The sequence below is a fragment of the Fringilla coelebs genome (genome assembly GCF_963513975.1).
Source record: "Fringilla coelebs genome assembly, chromosome: 17".
Taxonomy (NCBI): domain Eukaryota; kingdom Metazoa; phylum Chordata; class Aves; order Passeriformes; family Fringillidae; genus Fringilla; species Fringilla coelebs.
Window position 1 is genome coordinate 3910813 of NC_140043.1, and position 20051 is coordinate 3930863.

The 20051-nt window shown below is 47.8% G+C and overlaps 1 protein-coding gene across 3 annotated transcripts; it reads left to right on the forward strand.

Moving 5' to 3' along the window:
- Positions 1-1771: 1771 nt before the first annotated feature.
- GGT5 (gamma-glutamyltransferase 5) lies at positions 1772-17384 on the forward strand. 3 transcript variants are annotated; one of them, XM_084217111.1, is made up of 12 exons: positions 1772-1982; positions 7417-7547; positions 8953-9042; positions 10059-10248; positions 10434-10591; positions 11016-11165; positions 11585-11718; positions 12085-12287; positions 12704-12795; positions 13568-13677; positions 14016-14123; positions 14316-17384. In XM_084217111.1, the coding sequence occupies exons 1-12, from the start codon at positions 1822-1824 to the stop codon at positions 14460-14462; spliced, it is 1674 nt and encodes a 557-aa protein (XP_084073237.1). In that variant the 5' UTR covers positions 1772-1821; the 3' UTR covers positions 14463-17384. The 3 variants fall into 3 exon arrangements, with proteins under 3 accessions (XP_084073237.1, XP_084073238.1, XP_084073239.1); XM_084217112.1 differs by having other exon boundaries at positions 16154-17384; XM_084217113.1 differs by having other exon boundaries at positions 1884-1986.
- Positions 17385-20051: the final 2667 nt, after the last annotated feature.

A 20051-nucleotide genomic window follows, 5' to 3' on the forward strand; every position in this document is an offset into this window, starting at 1 on the left:
GCAGGCTATGTATGGAGATTTCTGCCAAGGCAGACTGTGCTCCTGGACAATTGATGGCAAATGTGACAGTTTTGACAAGCAAACAAGCAAACAAACAAACATAAAGAGGTCAAAGTCCTGAATCCCAGCATATGAACTGCTAAGCATCTTTTGACATAGGAGGGTCAGTGCAGAGCTTGTAGTATCATATGGTCAAAGTTGGATGTTGCACCAAGACTGTAAAGGTTACACAGGGAAAGAGACAAAGAGGCTCAGTCTTCATTTCCATACAAAAAGAAAAATGTGTTTTCCTGTGAGAGGCAGCAGTTGGTTGGGATAGTTGTAACTATGTCTTGGCCTTCCCAGGCCATCCTTGGCCTCTCCCTTGGTCTGGGACATGACACTCCTTTACCTCTCTTGCCTCTTCCAGGTCTCCTCCTTGACTGCACAATGATAATTTTCCAGATGCAGAGGTTTGATGTGCTGAGTTAAAACCCAAATCAGGAATTTGGGAGAAATTGGAGAGACTACAGTTGAATTCTTCACAGCAGTTGTTGAAAGGGAATAGGCAAAATCCACTTGTCTTATTGGTACTGAGTGGTCAGCCCTGCTATGAGTTTAAAGGGAAGAGCTTTCCCAGAAACAGCAGGATGATGATTCTTTAAGTGTGATACTGTAATTTGTCAAAAATTAAACATCAAAGTCATGTAGGGATTGAGAAACTCTACAAAATCAGCAATTGGAGTGAAGAGTCACATTAGAGCTGAAGAGGCTTGTTTACACATGCCAACTTTTTCTTGAACTATTTTCAGTTCCTCAAGGCAACTTATGAGAAGATACAACCACAAAAAAGACATTTTAGCCTATCAAATCCATTTATTGAGATATGACCTGTGAAATAGTATTGCTTGGTTAGAAGATAAAGTTTAGTGCAACAAGTTCAAAATCTCCTCTGAAATACAAGTGTAAATCTGCCCAGGTGAATTCCCCTTCTCCCAAATCTAGCAGGGAAAGGATCACAGGTAACACCTTTTAGAAAGACAGCAGGCAGATGTGGAGCCCTATCTTTAACTTCTCGAGTGCAGGGAGAGCTGTGTAATTAAGAGGCTGTTTGGGCAGCAATTCCTGCTGCTCATCTCTGCTCTGTGAGGGATCAGGTCTGTCCCAGTGAGCAGCCATGCACAGATGGACCCCAGAGCTCTCAGTGCCCTGGGCACCAAGGTTTGCAAAGTGCTGCTTTATTCCAGTTGTTCTCTTGTGCTCATTTACAGAAGATGTTTGCTGTGGACTGGCAATATGTACATCAGAAAAAAGTGAACAAGATTATAATAAACTATAAGGCAAACTAATAGTATATATGAAGGTTCTGGCTTTGTACAGTGTGTTCAGCTTCTACTTCTTTGAGTAGTTTTAGAGGAAGAAAACACCCCAAGTTTGCAGAGCAGGGCTGAGGGAATTTTCCCAGTGATTCACATAGATAGGCCACCTTTGTTAGGTAATCTGTGTGTCAAGAATGGGAAGACAGAGAGGCTGTGAGAAGCGAGGAGTAGTGTGAACATTCAGGAGTGAATGTGTTAATGTTTTCATCAGAGAGACACACACACAAAAAAAGGCGGATTGTGGATCTACAAGAAAAGTTTATAAAAGAAAGTAGGAAAGACAGAGCACACCGTTCTCTTTTTAGCAGCTTTTAATGCTGGAAAGAATGTGATCGCTGGGGGCAGAGCCCACTGCAGCGGGACCTCCCTCGCCGCTCCGCATACATCCACTTCCCCCGAGCGGGGCAGGCGCCTCCTGGACAGGACCGAGAGCCCTGCGGCTGCCGGGGGCACCGGAGCAGCCATGTCCACCGGGAAGATCTGCTGCCTGGTGCTGCTGACCCTGGGCGTGCTGGCGGTGGCCGTGACGCTCGTGGTCATCCTGAGCCAGCCCAGGTGCGCTCCCCAGCAGCACCTGCACGGGGCCGTGGCTGCCGACAGCGAGAGCTGCTCCCTCATCGGCCGGTAGGTGCGCGGAGCTCGGATCCCCGGCGTGCCGTGCCCCGGGCTCACGGACGGGACCCGCGCTCTGCACGGCCCCGGCCCCGCTCCGGTGCCGCTCCCGGGCTCGCTCCAGCCGGGACGGAGCCTCCGCGGATGATGCTTATTTTCATTGCAGTGTCCCAAAAGTTTGCAACTGTGCAAACCCTTGGCCTTTTGGAAGGTATAAATATTTGTAGTATGCAAGTATATTGCTGGTTTTGAGTGGGGAAGAAAGAAATGTACTTATTATGGCGTGGTAGATCTGTCGGATAAGTGACTTAGAATAAATTAAGAAGTTAGAGGAGTTTGCAGAGAGCTGCAGCCAGGCTTCAACAGAGACGAGGAAGGGAAGGCAGGGAAAGAGGACTGGTATCCCTACTTTTTGCAACAGGGACAAGGAAGGGAAGGCAGGGAAAGGGGGACTGGTATCCCCACCTTTTGGGGGTCTATTTCTGGACTGAAGCCTGCTGCAAGTGTGTCTGCTATGAAGAAAAATGCAAAGAGCAGATTTAATTGAAATTCAGTCAAGACAGTAGAAATATAAAAGACATATTTACACCACTTGGAAAGAAAGATGTAGGTTAAAAAAGTTCTCAAGATGTCCAGGTTGTACACCTTCAGTTTGTTTAAAACTTGTCTCTCAAATATTTTGACTCCTATGTTATTATTTTACTGTTCTTTCAATTATTAAATGCCTGTACCCATGAAAGCAGAAGGATGGAAGTTTACATGTGATGCTGGATGCTGGAGCTGTGTGCTCTGCCTCGTGGCTGGGGGAGTGAAATGAGACGTGGTGCCATAATACCACACTTTGCCATGTCTCACCTCTGATTCTGGCAATGATGTGCTGGCACAGCCTTTGTGAGTAGCTGGAGAAAATATACTGTGGCTGCATGTATGTCAAGCAGTGAGATGGGGTTTTTATGTGAAGCCACATGTTCTTCAGAAAGCAGAAGTATTTTTAAAATCACTATTAATGGAGAAAGAGGAAAATACATAATTGGATTGCCCAAAGAATCTGCTGGGGAAAACCACTGCATTTGTTTTTGCAGCTATTGTAAACTTTAACTTGATGTAGTGTAGAATCAGCTGGAAGATGTTGAAGTGAGAGCCACAGAAATCAGTGGCCAGTGAACAACTGAGCATCTTTGTCTTGTTGGCTACTCTGCTGCTGGGCTCTCCCTTGTTTCCCTCCCTTCTCTCAGCAAGAAGCTCCACAGGCTTCCCCAGCCTCCACCACTGCTGCAGCTGCACCTCCAGCACACTTGCTGACAGGTCTGTGCTGTCCCTCCACTCTGATGGACCAACTCAAATTTCCTACAAATAGTCTGCCAATGATCCCCACAAAGTCCTGTCCTTGCTCCACCTTCCCATCTCGTTTTTTTCCCCTTTTGCCCATCCTGGGGCATCTGCACATCGGGTCCTGCTCTCTCCTCCAGCCCTGCCAAGCCTCTGGGACCTTTCCAGCCATGGCTACTCTCCTCCTTTGCCTGGGCTCTGCCCTGCTCACCCTCTGCCTGCTGCTGCCTGATTGCTGCTGCTTTTCCTGGTATCCTTTGCCTCCAGCCATTCTTGGAAATCTTTGTGCTCATTTCATGCTGTCCTTAGACTGGAAATGAGACAAACTCCTGTGTTCTCCCAACTTTTTCTGTGCATGTCCTTGTAAAAGAATATAATAAAAGTAAAATTGTTTGTAAAAATGTTCCTCTGCAAGAGAGCTTGGGACCAGAAGTTTTGTATTATATTTGCCATTTTCCTTGTTGTCATATTTCTTTCTCTGTCCTCAGGGCTCATGAGTTTTCCAGCTCTGGAGATTGTTCATGTACTCTGTATTTCTGAAATCTTTATGCAGCTCTTTGGGTCCCTGCAGAAAGTGAGCGGTGTCAGTCAGCCTTCAGCAGGTCCTGAGCTAAACTTCCCCTTAGCCATCAGTGCCCAGCTCTCAGTGCCCAGCAAGGTTGGGTCTCTTGCTGTGTTTGTTCTGCTGGAAATTGGGAGCTGAAAACAAGCTTGTACAGCTGTCTGGTCCAGACTAAGATCCTGCCCTGGGAGAAAACTTGTTCCTGAATGAAGTGAAATGCTGTGATGAAGAGGGATGGGGGGCTAAAAGGAGAATCAGAGCAGTTTTTACCCAAGGATATGGATTTGGTACCACAGTCCACCTCACTAATTTCTCCTCATGTCAAGGGCCCTGAGGAGACAGGAGATGATTGCCCTGTGACAGTGAGGTACTCAAACTTCACCTCCAACTCTGAACTACTTGTTCCCTCCTGGAAGAGGCTTTTTTCATCAAGCATGCAAAAAAGCTCTATATTCCCTACCAGTGTGCCGTTTGAGCTCTGTCATCCACTGCTCTTCCTTTGTTTCCCAAATGGCAGAAGCAAGAGCAAGCATAATGTCAGGGACACATTTAGGGAAAATGTTTGTTCCCAGTGGTGGGATTGCCTGCAGCAAGGCGAGCTGACCTGGCCTGGCCCAGCAGCCATCTCTGATCCCACTTCTCCAGTGTAGGCTAGCATAAACCCTGGGAACCAGCCTTCTTTGAAATCAACACCCCCTGGGGGAACAGGGTGGTGGGCAGGGTGAGAATGGTGAGACTTTAACAGTCAGAAAACTTCTGCAGCCCTGGGAAGCTCAGTTCTAACCAGAGAATCTGATGCAAAAATCCTTTCCAGTGATGGCCCAGCAGATTTCTGAAATATGTTTACATCCCAAAGGATTTGGTTTCCCTTCTTGTACATTTTAAATTTGGTAACTGGCCCATTTTTATAGAAGCAGTTGTTGCTTTTGCTCTTCATGAATCCTAAGGAGGCAGCTGCTGTGTAATGGGTGGTCTCCCAGTCCCCAGCCTTTAGCAGAAAAAAAAACCTCAATACAATTTCATAGATTAGCATTTCCAGTGTGTTTAAAGGGGCTTTGGGGCTCCCTCTAGCCTAGGGCAGAGCAGAGGTCTTGGTCTTGGTCCAGCACAGCCCATCTTTGCTGTGAGCAAAGTGCCATCATCCACCCTTTCCAAGGAAGGTGAATCTCTGTTTGCTGCTGCTGGAATGGGACTTGGTTGTTAACACCCTCTTCTGCTCCTTATCATAAGGAAACTCCATTAACGACTAAAGCCCAGTGCTAATTGGCAGGAAGGATAAGGGATAAAGCACTGTTATCAGACCTTGCCAGCTGCAGCACTGGTATCTCTAGGGAGGCCTGGTGAGATGCCACAATTTGATTGAGGACTTTGCATTCTAACTAAGCTCATTGCAGCAGAGATCCATCCAAAGGGAGCCAAGTAATGGGACATAAATCCAGATGTGGTTTTGCTAGATGTAATGGCCCTAAATTCCCCAGGCATCACTCCCAGGGATGGGGCAGGTCTGTGACTGGAAATGAGTGAGCCAGGCCCAGGGAGTCACATGTGACACGCCAAGAGCCAGCTCAGTGCATTTTCTGTTGAGTTTCAGTCTCTGGAGAGGCTGGAGGGAAAGGCTCAAGGCTGGAGGCCAGTGTGAATGTGCTGTGAGTTTGGGTGAGAATGGTGCTTTTCAGGCTTTGGGAAATGTACCTGATGTTCTGTGTTAAGGTCTTAATACATTGCACTGAAATGTGCACTATACCATCTCCAAGCTTCTTTCCAAAGCTGTTTTTCCCTGCCAGAACCATGCCTTTCCCTGCCACCAGGCTTTGTACCTGTGTTCCCTCACAGCCCACGCTCCAGGGGCTCTGGGGAGCACTGTCCTGGCTCAGTGTAGCAGTCCTTCTTCCCTCTTTTTCCAACTTTCTAACACTTTCAGGGTCTTCTGTGACTTTCTGGGTCACATCTGTGACTGAGTGTTTTAGGAAGTCCTCGTGTCCATTCTGTGGTCAGCAATTAACAGCTTCCTTTTCAGAAAAACACCTCCCAGGGACATTGGTGTGGGGAGTCCATCCCCTGCTGCAAGGAGCTGGGTGGGTGAGCCTGAGCCTCAGTCTGCATGTTCAGATGCTTTTTTTGCAGCCATGTAAACTTCCATCCTTCTGCTTTCATGAATACAGGCATTTAATAATTGAAAGAACAGTAAAATAATAACATGGGAGTCAAAATATTTGAGAGACAAGTTTTACACACACTGAGAGTGTACAACCTGGACATCTTGAGAACTTTTTTAACCTACATCTTTCTTTCCAAATGGTGTAAATGTGTCTTTTATACTTCTACTGTCTTGACTGAATTTCAATTAAATCTGCTCTTTGCTTTTTTACAGCCAGGGAGCTCCCAAGAGGCCAAAAGCCATGCAGATTCCAAACAGAAAGCCTGATATTTCCTACTGTTTCTTTTCTTCCCACTTGTCCACATGTCATTTCCTTACAGGCAATGCTTCTGAGGCACTTGGGGAAACAAAGGAAAGCCACATCAACGTGCCTGCTGGCAGCATCCTGTTCCTGGACCCAGCAGGTCCCAGCCACGTCTGTGGATGGAAAATAAACACCAGACTCTGTGTGTGCTCCGTGTTCCCATGTAAACTCTGGGATCAGCTGCACTGCAACTACTGAACTACTCCAGTCTCCCCTCTGGCTTTGCCTTATCTGAGCAATAACCCAATGAAGCAGTTAGGAACCTTCCTAGCAAACACCAGTGCTGGCTGCTGGCAGGCTGTGCAGGAAATGCCACCCCATTTCCACTGCAAGGAAATTACGGTTTTCAGATGTTCTGAAGGGAAGCATTTGTTGAGACACGTTTCTCTAACAGAACCTCGTTGCTGTCAGCAGCAAGAGGCTGCCTTAATGCCTGTGCCTTGGTAAAAGCAGTTGAGGGTTTGTTTCCTGTTTGGCTTTTTTTTGTTTCTATGGTGGTTTTATCCTTGGGAATGCAGGGAGCAGGCTGGGGCATTTTCGTGCTAATAAGGCCAGGAAGTCACACTGTAGGAACAATGAAGCTAATTGACATGTTTTCTCTGGAGTTTGCCCACTTCAGTGCTCCTGTCCAGTTGACCAGCATATGCCTTTACCAGGAATGACATTTGGGAAACTAGAGATCAGTTGGTTGGTTCCTAGTAGGTGGAAAGCCTCTTCTGTGCTCAGAGCATCCTTCTCCATGTCTTGGAACTCCTTGGTGTCCCTTTTAGTCCGCAGCATTTGTGAGCAGCTGCAGTTCTCTCTTTCCTATAACTCTTTGCCCAGAGCAAGTCCAGCCTCCCACAGGTCTGGCCCTGGTTGCTCTTTGCTCCTGTGGCCTCTCCTTTCTTTCCCTCTGACTGTTCCCTCTCACTCTAGCAGAGGAAGGTGCCCCTCACACCCCACACTGCTGCCACTGCATTTCTCCAGCTGCTCTCCTCAAGTTGCAGGATGTTGTATTGCAGGGGTCCCAAGGAGGCGTTTTCATGTGGTTCCTCCATTCTGACATTTCTGGATTTTAACAGTGGCTTTTTTTCTTCCCTTCCCACCACAGGAACATCCTGGAAAGTGGAGGCACAGCTGTGGATGCTGCCATTGCTGGCTTGATCTGCACTTCAGTGATGAACCCTCAGAGCTCAGGCCTGGGTGGTGGGGTCATATTTACCATCTATAATGCCAGCACAGGTATGGCCTCTCCATGGTGCCTTGTCCCTCTGCAGACACACAACTTCTGTGGACAAATCAGAATCCTGACTGTTCTCTCAGAGCAATATTTTGAATATAAAAGCTACATCACAAAGCACACTTGTGCTCTTAATCCAAAGCATCCAGCCCAGGCAGCTGTGATTGTCATTTCACAGCAAGAACGTGTGTGTGGAGGAAAGAGTTTTGATAGAAAATGAGCTGAGTTTGCCTCTCTTTCCCCCTCCAAAGCAATCCCAAAGTACATTCCAAAGTCACACAGCTGACTGCAGCCAGGTGTGAGTGGCTGAGTGAAGCAGGCAGGAGAGGTGTGCTGGCAGTGTTGGGCTGTCAGTGCCAGCTGAGCCCTTGGGATGGCACTTGTGCTGCCCCAGCAGCTCTGGCAGTGCCTGCTGGCCCTGGGGCTGTCTCACACTGCTGGCACCAGTGCTGCTGTGACTCCCCAAAGCAGTGGTGACACTTCCTGTCCCACTTCAGAAATCTAAACCTAGCAATGTTCAGTGTCTGCTGGGGAGCCTTTCTGTGTTTGGCTTAAACTCTACTGTTGTTTTCTTGCTTTTATGTCTTCAGTGTGGGAGTTTCTAAGTCTTGGCTTCCAAAAACCCCCAGAGCTTATATATTTAATAGTAATATCAACAATGAGCACTGTAACAATATAACAGTTTTAAAATCCCTGCCAAATAGATTCACAGAGTTACAAATCTGGAACTGTTTGGGTGTATCTTATGCAAGAGCTTAATTTGGCAGAACACCTATATTTTTCTTCTTTTTTCCTTTTGGCAGAGCCATGGAACTTTGTTTCCTGATAATAATCCTCCTCTGCTACCTGAGTTATGCTGCTGCACAGAGCTGCCCTTGGCTGTGCACAGCTCAGGAACTTGGTACACCAGGGAGCACTGTGGGCTCCTGTAGCACAGCTGGCTCTGTGGACTGTCACAGGGACAGATAGATGCAAGGCAGAGAAGGAGTAAAGTGATGGACTAGATCTGAAAAAGGAGTGTGTGCAAGTGGGGGTTTGGGTTTGTTTTTGTCCTTTCAAGCTCCCTAGTATATAGAAGGCTTCAAATATGATAGACTTGCCTCATCATCATTTGGTAAATGGCCCTCCCAGGAGCATGAGGCTCACATTATGCCTCTGACATGCCCCATCTGTAGAAGAAGTGCAGGAAGGTAGGCATTGCTTGGTTTTCTCTAAATCAAAGCACAGGACTCAAGGATAAGTTGAGCTGACACCTGACCCTGCAGGTGCACTTGGCACATCTGGCAAAAGGCTCCAGAGCAGCTCAGCTCTGGGCCAGCAGCCTGTGCAGTGCTACAGCTGACTGAAGGGTGATGTTCACCTGCTTCAGGAAGACAAGATGATGCATTTCCCTCCTCTTCTTTGCAGGAGCAGTGGAGGTGATCAATGCCCGTGAGACAGTCCCACGAGAGTTTCCTCACAACCTGTTGTCTGGCTGTCGTGCTCGTTTCCCCATTGGTAAGGACACAGCTGTGTGCCCTCCTGGTGTGCACAGAGCTCAGGGTGGGCAACTGAGCACCTCACTGACTTGATCTGGAGTTCTATTTAGTTTAACACCCTCTACCTGGATTGCCTTTTGCAAAAATAACAAAAAAGACTAGGTCCATAAACATAAAAATTCCTGTTTGGTAACAACACTGGCAACCTGACCAGCGAGGCAATGGGGAGCCAGCATGAGGAGAAATCACAATGTAACTTCTCTCTGTAGGAAATCTGCAGTTCAAGACTGGATTTCCCAAATCTCTCATTCCCCAGAAGTTCTTACAGAGAAAAATAAGATCAATAGCTTTTGGGAAGCAAAAGAAATCAATCTCGTGTGCTTGCCATGTCCACAGATTGGGGAAGCACGTTGGCACATCAGGGGTCGAGTTGCTGGGCTTAGGCACTCTTGCTTTAGCAGCACATCTTGGATCTTTCCACATTTCTTGCTGTGTTCATTTTCCTTCCCTAGAACGTTATCTTTTGGGGTGTGTCCTACATTCTGGAGATGTTCTTATCCTTGGAAGAGCCTGAAGAGGAATCAGGAGCAACTCTGGTTGGAAGGGACAGCTGGAGCTCTGCTCAAAGCAGGGTGATGTCAGGTGTTGCTCAGGCTGCCCAGGGTCTTGTTCTGTCACATTTTTTAATTTCTCCAGGGATGGAGAATTTCACTGCTTCCCTTGTTCTGGTGTTTGCCCAGGCTCCATGAGTGCCATTTCTCCAGTGTCCAGCTGCCACCTCCCTTGCTGCAGCACGTGCCTGTTCCCTGTTACGCTTTCAGCACACCTCAGGCCTGGCTCCAGCCTCTTCACCCCCCTGCTGTTCAGTAACAGTGAAATACATGAACAGGAAAAGGCAATAAACAAACCCAGCCCGCTTCTAGAAGCCTTGGTTGCCTCTTCCAACTCAGACTTGGATTGGAGAGCTGTCAGAGAGGTGGAAGCCCTCTGGAAGGCAGTGGTGTCAGGGTGTGACAGTGCTGCTGTGCTCCTCAGGTCCCCGCTGGATCGGCGTGCCTGGAGAGCTCCGTGGCTATGAGGAGGCCCACAAGCGCCACGGCCGCTTGCCATGGAAAGCCCTGTTTGAACCAACCATCAAGCTTCTTTCAGAGCCACTGGTCATTTCTCCAGTTCTGGCAAAAATTCTCCATCACCCAGCCTTCTCTGAACCAGGGAAAAGCCTGTGGTAAGACCCATGAATGAAACTGCAGCGTGAGGGCCCCTGTTCCCTCAGCTTCAGACCCTTTCTCTGACGTCGGAAAGTTCACAGCATACATAATCCAGATCAGCTCTTGGTAGGAAAAAGAGGTCATTGGCCTTGGGCAAGAACAAGCTCATGCTGTAAAACTGATGAATGTTCTTCTTGAACAGCCCACTGCTGTGTCGTGGTGACAGATTTCTGAAGCTTGGCGAGGCCTTCCGGTGGCCAGCGCTGCAGAGAACGCTGCGAGCTGTGGCGGAACACGGAGCTGCAGCGTTTTATGAGGGAGAGATAGCAAGGGCCCTGGTGGAGGACAGCAGGAAGGCTGGTAGGTAACACTACAGGGAGTCCTGATACACATAAAAACTGGCCTTTCTCCCAGCCATCAGCTCACAGTGAGCCTGTACCAGGGGAAAGCCAGCCCATGCCATTTGCTTGTCACTTGGGGTGGTAGCTGGCACGGGAAGAGGCCACCTTTCCCCAATTCCTGTAACTTAGGCCCAGAAGCAGGGCTGAGACCGCCCACTGCTCTGGCCTTTGCCCACTGTGCTCATGCACTCACCCCTCTGGCTCCTTTAGGCTTTGTGACATCCTGGGGTTTGGCAGCACAACAGGATGTGCAAGGGCAGTGCTGTGCTGGGGGGAAGGAATTTGGGCTCTACAGGGATGGCTCTTCACAAGCTTCACCAAGGCTCTGATGTAGGCAGATCTAAGTTGCTGTGCTAATGGCAGCTCCTGGGTCTCTGTTGAAGGGTCCAGTCTCTCCCTGGAGGACCTCCGGGCATACAAAGCAGAGGTGTCCTCAGCTCTGAACATCACCCTGAACAACCACACCAAAGTATTTGCTCCAGGACCACCCCTGGGAGGTGCAGTGCTCATGTTCATCCTCAAGGTATTGGAAGGTAAATTCCTAATGGAAAGGGGTTAGCAAGAGGTTTTCAAAGAGTGTTGCTCCACAGTGATAAAATGCAATGGGCAGAAATGGAGTTTTGGAGCCAGAATGGGGCCCAAAGCAGCAGTGTGACCATGCTATGCAGCAGGAGGAAGAACTGCTTCAGTTGTACACTGGGTCAGCATCACCACAGCTGCTGCAAAGGCCAAAGGATGCAAGGCTTTCCCAATGCTTCAAAAAAAAATTGAAGTCATGATGGAAATTAGTACTTGGTTGTTTCTGCATCAACATCCTGCTAAAGCAGAGGGGAAACTTGATAAGAACTGGGGTGGGAAGAGGAGGCTTCTTTCAACCTTTTTTTTTTTTTACACTTCTTGAAAAAGCAGTGCCTCTGGTCTGTTAACAAAATTATTCCATCCTGCTCCACAGAGTATAAATTCCATAAAGAATCACTGGCAACACCTGAGGAGAAGGTAGAAACCTACCACCACATTGCAGAGGCCCTGAAGTTTGGCAACATGCTAAGACCCCACATGAGTGACCCAGCCTTCTCTGAAGCTCAGGTGAGCTCCATGGTGTGTGGGTACAGTGCTGCAGCACTGAGCAATGCTCTACATGCTCCTTCTTTGCAGCCTGGAAGGGAAGAAAATACTTAGAGCTGCTACTGAAGAGCAGTGCAGCTGAGTTGGCCAAGGCAGGGGCAGGATCAGGCTGGTCACTCTGCAGCTTCAGCTGCAGGCTGGCACTCAATTGTCTGACACAGGGTGTGCACATGCTCCTGCCCATGTTGAGGTGCCTCAGTGCTGAGCTTGGTCCATTTTCTGGGATGAGAGTGGCCTTGGGCTGAATGCTGCCACCCAGCAGAATGCTGAGCCCAAAGACAGACCTGCGCTTTGGTGACCAGCTCGGTGTCCTTGCTGTGCTGGCAGGTGCCTGTGGGGACCCTGCTGTCTGACCAGTTTGCTGAGTCTGCCAGGCAGAGGATAGATGCTCGTGGTGACCACCCAGTGAGCCACTACAGCCTGCTGGAGTCCCTCTCCAAGGAGCAGCACAGGAGCCTGGGCACCAGCCACATCTCTGTGCTGGCTGCAGACGGCAGCGCCGTGTCGGCCACCAGCACCATCAACTACCCGTGAGTAGCCCAGGGCTGGGGACAGTCACACAGGCCACGGGCCAGCTTCACAGGGGAGCTGGGAGGGCTGGCTACCAGCAAAGCAAAACCTGTAGGTTTCACTGGTTTAGGCAGCTTCTGAGCTAGGAGTGCCTTTTTCATGTGACAGCCAAGATCTTTGAGCATCAACTCCAAGGGATGACATAATTTAGGAGGATGCAAGAACTTGCTGAGGCTCTTGCTGAATTTCTGTGGCACCAGTAACAGGGAACTTATCTCTGTCACCAGCAGCAGCACAAATTCCTTTTGGACACCCTCACTGGGAACTTGGAGGCTGGGAGGAGAGAGAAGTTACTCACAGGGTATCATGTGCAGTAAACGTCATCCACAACAGGAGAACCCTAGGCACTAAAAGGCTTCATCTTTCCTCCCTGCAGGTTTGGCTCCTTGGTGTATTCTAACCAAACTGGGATCATTTTAAATAATGAACTTGCTGACTTCTGCATAGTAAACAGAAGCATTAAACCAGGTGAGCATCCTCATCCTCAGAATAAAGCACAGGGCCAGGGGATGGATACACAGGCTGTGTACAAGTGGGCAGGGACAACCCGTAAACTTACAGGTACTCTCTTCTTTCCTAGATCTGGATGAGAGCAAGTTTATTTCAGTTTATTTCAAAGAGGATAAAGCCCTATAGTATATCTGTGTCTACTGAAATATCTCCTTGTATGGAAATACAGGAGTTTTGGTTTCTAACCAGAGAAATCAGAGGTTAAAAAAAATGCTGAAGCTGATCACTGCCTGATGGGAAGGGGGAGGGAAGAAGTGGAGAAACTACTGCTAAGACAAGCCTGCTGATATTTTAGGCTCATCTCTGATTCTGAGTGTAGAGCTGCTACAGGCTTGCACCGAGCTCTGTGACACAGCAGTGTTGGTGCAGACATGGCTCTGTGCCACAATCCGTTCCTCCTCCCTGCTGGGAGAGGACACCAGTGCTGCTGTGGCAGGATTTCTGCTAAGGGTTCCTCATCTGGTTGGAAGAGCTGCAGCAAGTCCTGAATACTTGTAGGTTGCCCTGTCCTGCATCAGGAGAATCTTGTTTAGCTTGTGCCAGAAAGGTCTCAGTTTTTTGGGAGATGGGCTTTCAGTACAAGGAAAATTTTCTGGAAGTCTTGAGCATCTTGAGGAAGGAGCAGCTTTTTTCTGTGGGAGACAAAAGAAAGGTAAGGTAGATGAACCTGTGTTCCTCCTACCCTGTTTAGAGTCACATGGAAAGAATAATATCTCTGCTTCTGCTCTAGGAGAGAAGCCTCCCTCAGCAATGGCACCTTCCATCCTCATCTCCGAGTCAGGAGACATGCTGGTGATTGGAGGAGCTGGGGGGAGCTGGATTATCAGTGCTACCACCATGGTAAGTGAAATCCACAGCAAGTTGCCAGTTTTTTCAGCCCTCCCAGATTTCTAGCCATGGTCAGTCCCTACTCACCTTTCCTTGGATCTTGACTCCTCAGTGCTTTTGTTAATTTGCAATTTAGAAGTCACTGAAGGCTGAGACTGTAGGCCATGGAAAGCATTCTGGGAAGTATTACGTGCTCATCCTATTCTTTTCCTTGCCCAAGCATCTAGTATTGGTCACCACAAAAGCAGGACACCGGGCTGGTGGGACTGTGGGTCTGGCTCACTGCAGCCTGGGTTGGACAGCCCAGGTTTCATGTCCAGCTGGACAGTGTGGGATTTGTTTTATTACAGGCAATTATAAATAAGCTGTGGTTTGGTTATGACTTGGAACACGCCATTTCAGCTCCTGTCATGCACACACAGGGTGACAGTGTCCTATTTGAGGAGTCTTTCAGCAAGGTGAGTGGCCTTGGAGGGGAGCAGATTGCTTCTGTAACTCTCCTAGGTCATCTTTATTACACCTCCTTCTTGTTTAAACCTCAATTCCTCAACCAGGCTCCACACACACATCCTACAGTTTCACACCTGGCAATGTTAAGATCTCAGGCCCCTGTCCCATTCACTCCATTTCCTCTTCTCTCCCCCCCACAGGAGGTTAGGACTGGCCTACTGGGAAGAGGACATAAAGAGAAGAAAGATACATTTGCAATGAATGTTGTACAGGGAATTTCCAAGGAAGGAAAGTGCATCTCTGCTTACTCTGATAAAAGGAAGCTGGGGAAGTCAGCTGGATATTAGTGTGAAATGCCATCACCATCCACAAAGCCACGGGAGATTCAGAACATGCTTTGCTTGGATATGCCCATAATTTCCTGTTCCCATCAGGATGTCTCCTGGAGCATGGGCACAGCCTGTGATTACACCTAATTCCAGCAGACTGCAGGTCACCCTCAGGCAATGCAAGGAGAGATCAGCCAGCCTTGTTTAGAGCTACACCTTTCATTACTTATGTGATACACAGAGAACATATTTCTTGAGCACATCAGTTACTTAGAATGAGAGAATACAAAGTGTGAAAGGAAAATTGGTCCAAACCCCACTGAGATCACTGTGAAATGGCCCAGCTGCATCTTCCATTCCTGATGGAATCTCAGTTTCTTTCAGGCTGTTCCACAATGAGCTTATTGCTGGGGCTCAGCAATGTGAAATACATAACTATTTTAGCCATGAACAAGAAGCATCTATAGGGTCAGGATTTTAAAATCTGAAGCATTCAGGCTTAGAGCATGGATTTGGACAGGGAAGAGATCAAAATTCCACACTCTCCCTCTGTTTTCTCATCCAAAGAAGCCCAGCTTTTCCCCAGGGTGGCAGATGAAATCACACCATGGCACAAGTGCTGCCCTGCCTGCTGCTCTCTGCCTTGGGGGTGCAAAGCTCACCCAACCACAAGCTCAGGGTAACTGCACCAACACTCCCTCCAGCCTGCACATGGTGACTCTGAGAATAGCCTCCCATGGGGGCATGTGATTTCCCTGCTCCTGGGACCAACAGGCTTCAGCTGAGCTCTCTAGAGGTGCCTCTCCCTGTGGTGAGATGGGTCCCAGTCTGTGCCACTTCTCCCTCCTCAACACTGGTACATCAGTCTTTGGGAAGGCAGGTCGGGAATGCAGTGGAAATGTTGCTTTTGGAAACTTTAGAACTTTCTTTAAACTGCAAAGCATACATGATCAGGAGATGTCATTTGTAGCCCTGAGTTCAGCCTGGCCAGGCAACCACCAGGACTGCTGAGAAGTGATGCAGCATTATCAGGAATTAGCAGAATTCTCCCATATATCCTACATGCTCCAAATCCCTGTTAACCACAGCCTGTTGTCTCTAGTGCTCCCTTCAGACCACATGGAGGGCACTGCAGGACTCAGAACTATCACAGAAAGAGAAAACTTGGAGAAGAGACCTGAACACAGAAGCTCCTGGATTTTGCACCTGGATGCAAAAGGTCTTTTGCAGTTAATCCATAGCCTTGCCCTGCTCAAAATGGCAAAGATAATCAAACATTTATGAAAATAAAACCTAAAACACAGAAAACCCCCAAAGTTCTCCAAATATGAAGGGTCAAATTCCCAGAATCCTCCAAAATTCCATATTCTGAAAGCTTCTGAGCCTGATTGCCCTATGGGCACAGTGTTGTGTGTGTGTCTGAAAGAGAAAGAAACCAGAGCCAGGCACTAGCAGAGCCCTCCCCCTCACACACAGAGCCCATGGGACTCCTAGTTCTCTAACAAATAGAATCCCTCTGTAAACATCCTAACAAGCACACACTATTTAAAAACACAAATTAAATCAAGGCCAGCTAGATTTTAGACAATGTTTTTACCCACAAAGCCTGTCCAATAAAGCCGTCCATTTACTGAAATCTCAGCCTTCACTTGCATTTTAGTGATGGTGGGAGTGAAGCTGTCCAGAGCCAGACATGTGTTTTCCTTCAGAAGCTGTACCCCAAGGACTGCAGCACGACCCTGCTGTAGCAGTGGATGATTGATGAGTTACCAGATCCTAACCACAAGTACTCAATCACCAGCTGGAGATCAAGTTATTCATGGATGGAGTCAGCTCCATGCACTGCCCTGCTCCCTCCTTGTCCAAGTGGAATTCATCTTAAATCCCCCAGTTCGGGAAGAACTGCTGGTTTCTCCATCAGAGCTGCTCACTCACACTGTGGAAGTGGCCTGGCACCCTGGGAGGCAGCATCACAGTGCTGGTGAATGGGAAAGGAAACAGCCCCAAAAGCTGTCGAGGGGCAGTTTTTATGTTCACTTGGAAAGGCTTACATTGACTATGACCACCACAGAAACCAAATCCACCTAATTTGCTGAAGTTTTCTGCCTTGATTGACTCCCTTGTCCCAGCTAGCAGCCCCCGGGTGCGCCGGTGGTGGTGTCAGGAATAGCAGCTGACAGAGCTTGCAGGGGAAGCCCTGACAGGCGCCAGACGCCGTCTGTAGCAGCAGACACAGCCCAGACCGGATGCTGTCTCTGGCAAGATCCGGGGTTATTTCCAGCAAACCCCACTGAGCTGGGAGTTCACAAGCAGCTGCTGAGAGTGGCACTGGCTGGAGACAGGGAGAGCACTCCCAGCTTCCCTATTAGGGCCACCTTCAGCAGTGCTCTGGTCCCTCTCCATCATGTTCACGGCAGAAAACCCAAGTCACCAAGTAACAAAGTCTTCCATTATCTTTGCTTCTGACACAGCTTAGGGTGAAGCACCCTGCAGCACTTCAGCCTATCACCTTGCCAGTGCAGTAGTATCACAGCTACTTTTTCCCACCACAAAGACATGGGAATATATTATCTTTAGTCCAGTACTCACTGCAGTTTAACTGCTTTGCTATTAACTTTGCAAGTGAGCCAGTGAAGCAGTTTAAAAATCCATCACAGATTTAATTTGTGAGACAGAAGGGAATAGGAGTGCAGATCTCTCAGCACAGCAGGGACTTCCAGTCCTGCAGTCCTTCCTAGCAGAATACCTGGTGAAGCTGAGATTGTACCTGCTTTGGCACCTCTGCTCTTGCCCTCCCACCTCCTCACTGCTGCTGAAATCTGTTTGGGTCAAGAGTCTCTCAGTTTGGTCTTTCCACATTCCTGCTCCTCCCAACAAGAGAGCATTATTTTTGTACTGAAATCAACGTACATTGGATTTTAAAAGCATCATTGTACAGAGGCTGCTCTATTTTCTAATGAAGTCTTTAAGTTATACTTTTAATAAAGTGTTTTTAAACCTGTCTGGGATTTTCTCTCTAAACCTGTTGCCATCACAAGCCCAGAGGACTCCATGCAGGTGTTTCCAGCAGTAACAGTTGTTCACTCTGGAGCCTCATATGCTGCTGGAGAAGCTGAGGAACAGTGCAGCTCCTGCCACTTGTCTCACACCTGAGTTTTGCTCCCTTCCAGAGGCTGGATGGTTGCCAAAAGAAACTTGTACTAATATCAGACTGAAGAACAGGGGCAAGAGGTGAACCCTCCAGCTCCTGATCTGAATTGCCTTTTAATGGTACAGCTTCCTTTCACATCAGCTGGAATCAGTCATGGAATGTGTCCTGTTCTCCCTGCCCTGCACCAGGGCAGACAGCCCACACCAACCCACTCTGTGCACCCAGGAGCAGGGCCAGGTGGCTGCATTCAAAAGGTGAGACATGGAATGATGAGGGACCTCAGGCACCATCTTGTTCTGACCCTCCTGTTATGGGCAGGGATGTCACTCACTAAACCCAGTTGCTCCAAGTGCCATCCAAACTGTCCTTGAACATTTCCAGGCATGGCACAGCCAGGGTTTCTCTGGATAGACTGCCAGGGCCTCACTGCTCTCACAGTCAAGAATATCATCTTAATATGTAACCTAAATGTACCCTCTTTCAGTTTAAAGGCATTCCTTCTCATCCTATCCAGAAGATTTTCCCTGCAGCTGAAACATCCCATAAACTGAGCAGCCTGGAGGGTGCAGTTGGAGGTTTTACAGCAGGAACCACTGCCTGACATCTGGCTGCTGATGCACAGACAGCCCCAGCACAGGGTGAGTAGTGGGATGTGGTCTCCAGGCAGGTGGCAGAAGTGCCTGCTCCATGTACAGATATGTCCAAATGAGATGCAGATAATTTCAGCTTGCACAAGTATCCACAGCTTTTTACAAACACAGGGAGTAAGTGCAAGCTGTAACCCAGTTTAACAAATCCTTCCTCTTCCTTCCTTTGTCTTTCCTACTGCTAAAAAACAATCAGAGTCAAGAATTCAAATGCATTTTTATAAAAACAGTTGTAAGTAGGAGTGTTTTAAGCTTTCCACAGGGGAAGCTTTTTAACACAGATTATAAATAACAGGGGAATTTTCTGACTAGCAAGAGGAAATTCAGGAACATAAGAACAACTGCTGCACCACAAACCATTCGATGCACCCCAGCAGCAGTTACTCAGAACTGTATCAGAAATCAGGATTGTCATCAGGCACTTCCCAGAAATCCATTTCCTTCCAATTTTGGACTAACTGTAGTGACTGTAAGATTACAATGAGCTTATTTTGCTGCGCAGTAATTTTCTTTATTTCCCAGGTCACACCTAGCCAAGAAAGAGCTCAGCTAGTCCCAATTCCAAAGGCAGCCTGACACTGAGGAACACCAGAAGGGGAATTACAAAAAGTGGAAAAGTGAAAGTCTTAGTTTGGCAGTAAGAGGACACAGGCTTGACTCCAAACTGGTCTCTTGAGGGAACAAGAGGGAACACAGTGACTAGAGGTCATTTACACTCACTGCCTTTGCTGCACCTAAAGCAGCACCACCAGTAAGAGCTCAGGAAAAGGAGCCAGAGCACACCCAGGACATGTTTGGTAAAAGCCACTCATTTGGGTCAAATGATATAAGCAAACATGTAAGTCAAAGTCATGACTCTGATCTATGCATCATCTAGCTCTCACTTTATTCTGTGAAACTGGGCTCTCCTCAACTCCAGACACTTCTAGGAAAGAGGTTGCATGATGCCTAAAACTTCAGACTTTCATTTTCTTTTCTGTATTTTAAGGTTCTTACAAACTGACAGGAAGTTTCCACAAGCCAAATAGATGAGCTAACTTATGGCCACTTGTGTATCAAGGATTTCAAGAACACCACTAGAGTATGACACCCCCTAGAGCACTTGGTTTTGATCTTGGGCAAAGTTTATGTGATGTGATGTGTTGGTCCTGCACCAAACTCCCTCATACAGGTACAAACACTCTCAAGTGCTCCATATCAGACAGGGATTTCTGAGAGGTCCTTAAAAGTCTGGTTAATAGTGACTTACCTTTAAACAAGAGTAGCTGCAGCGTGCACGTTTTTAGAAATTTCATTTCCCCAAACTCTGATATTTCACGCCTGCAGTATGACATCATAAAAAGCAGAGTGGAGAAAAACAAGCTTGTTTTGGAGATGTAACTATTATTGCTTACTCATGACTTCATCAAAGCAGTGAAGAAAAACAAAAGTCTCAAAAGAGCTTCTTTCACACAGACTCTCACCATCCCTTTTTGCAGCAACTGTGCAGGCAAGGAAAATGTGTGACTCCATATTTATTTATTTTAGTTGTGCTCAGAGTTTTACAGGTAGCATCTTCCCTTTAGACCTTCTCAACAGAAATATAAAAAAGTTTGAAGCCATTTTCCCATTTCCCCCCTCATCTCCAAAAATCAACTGGGTGAAATGCAGAAACATCTTTTGTTAACAGAGCGGTGAGTTTGGCTTATCCCAGTCTAGAGCTGGGCTTCCTGCTATGGCACAGACCTATTAGTTTGTAACTTAGAAAACCCAGCCCCAGAGTCCTGTAACTCCCACCTACTCAACAGGAAACAAATATCTTCTCTAGCA

Coding starts and splice junctions, on each gene's coding strand:
- GGT5 (XM_084217111.1), top strand. CDS start 1,822: ATGTCCACCGGGAAGATCTGCTGCCTGGTGCTGCTGACCCTGGGCGTG. Junction 9,043..10,058: donor TCGTGCTCGTTTCCCCATTG/GTAAGGACACAG, acceptor TGTGCTCCTCAG/GTCCCCGCTGGATCGGCGTG. Junction 11,166..11,584: donor CATCCTCAAGGTATTGGAAG/GTAAATTCCTAA, acceptor CCTGCTCCACAG/AGTATAAATTCCATAAAGAA.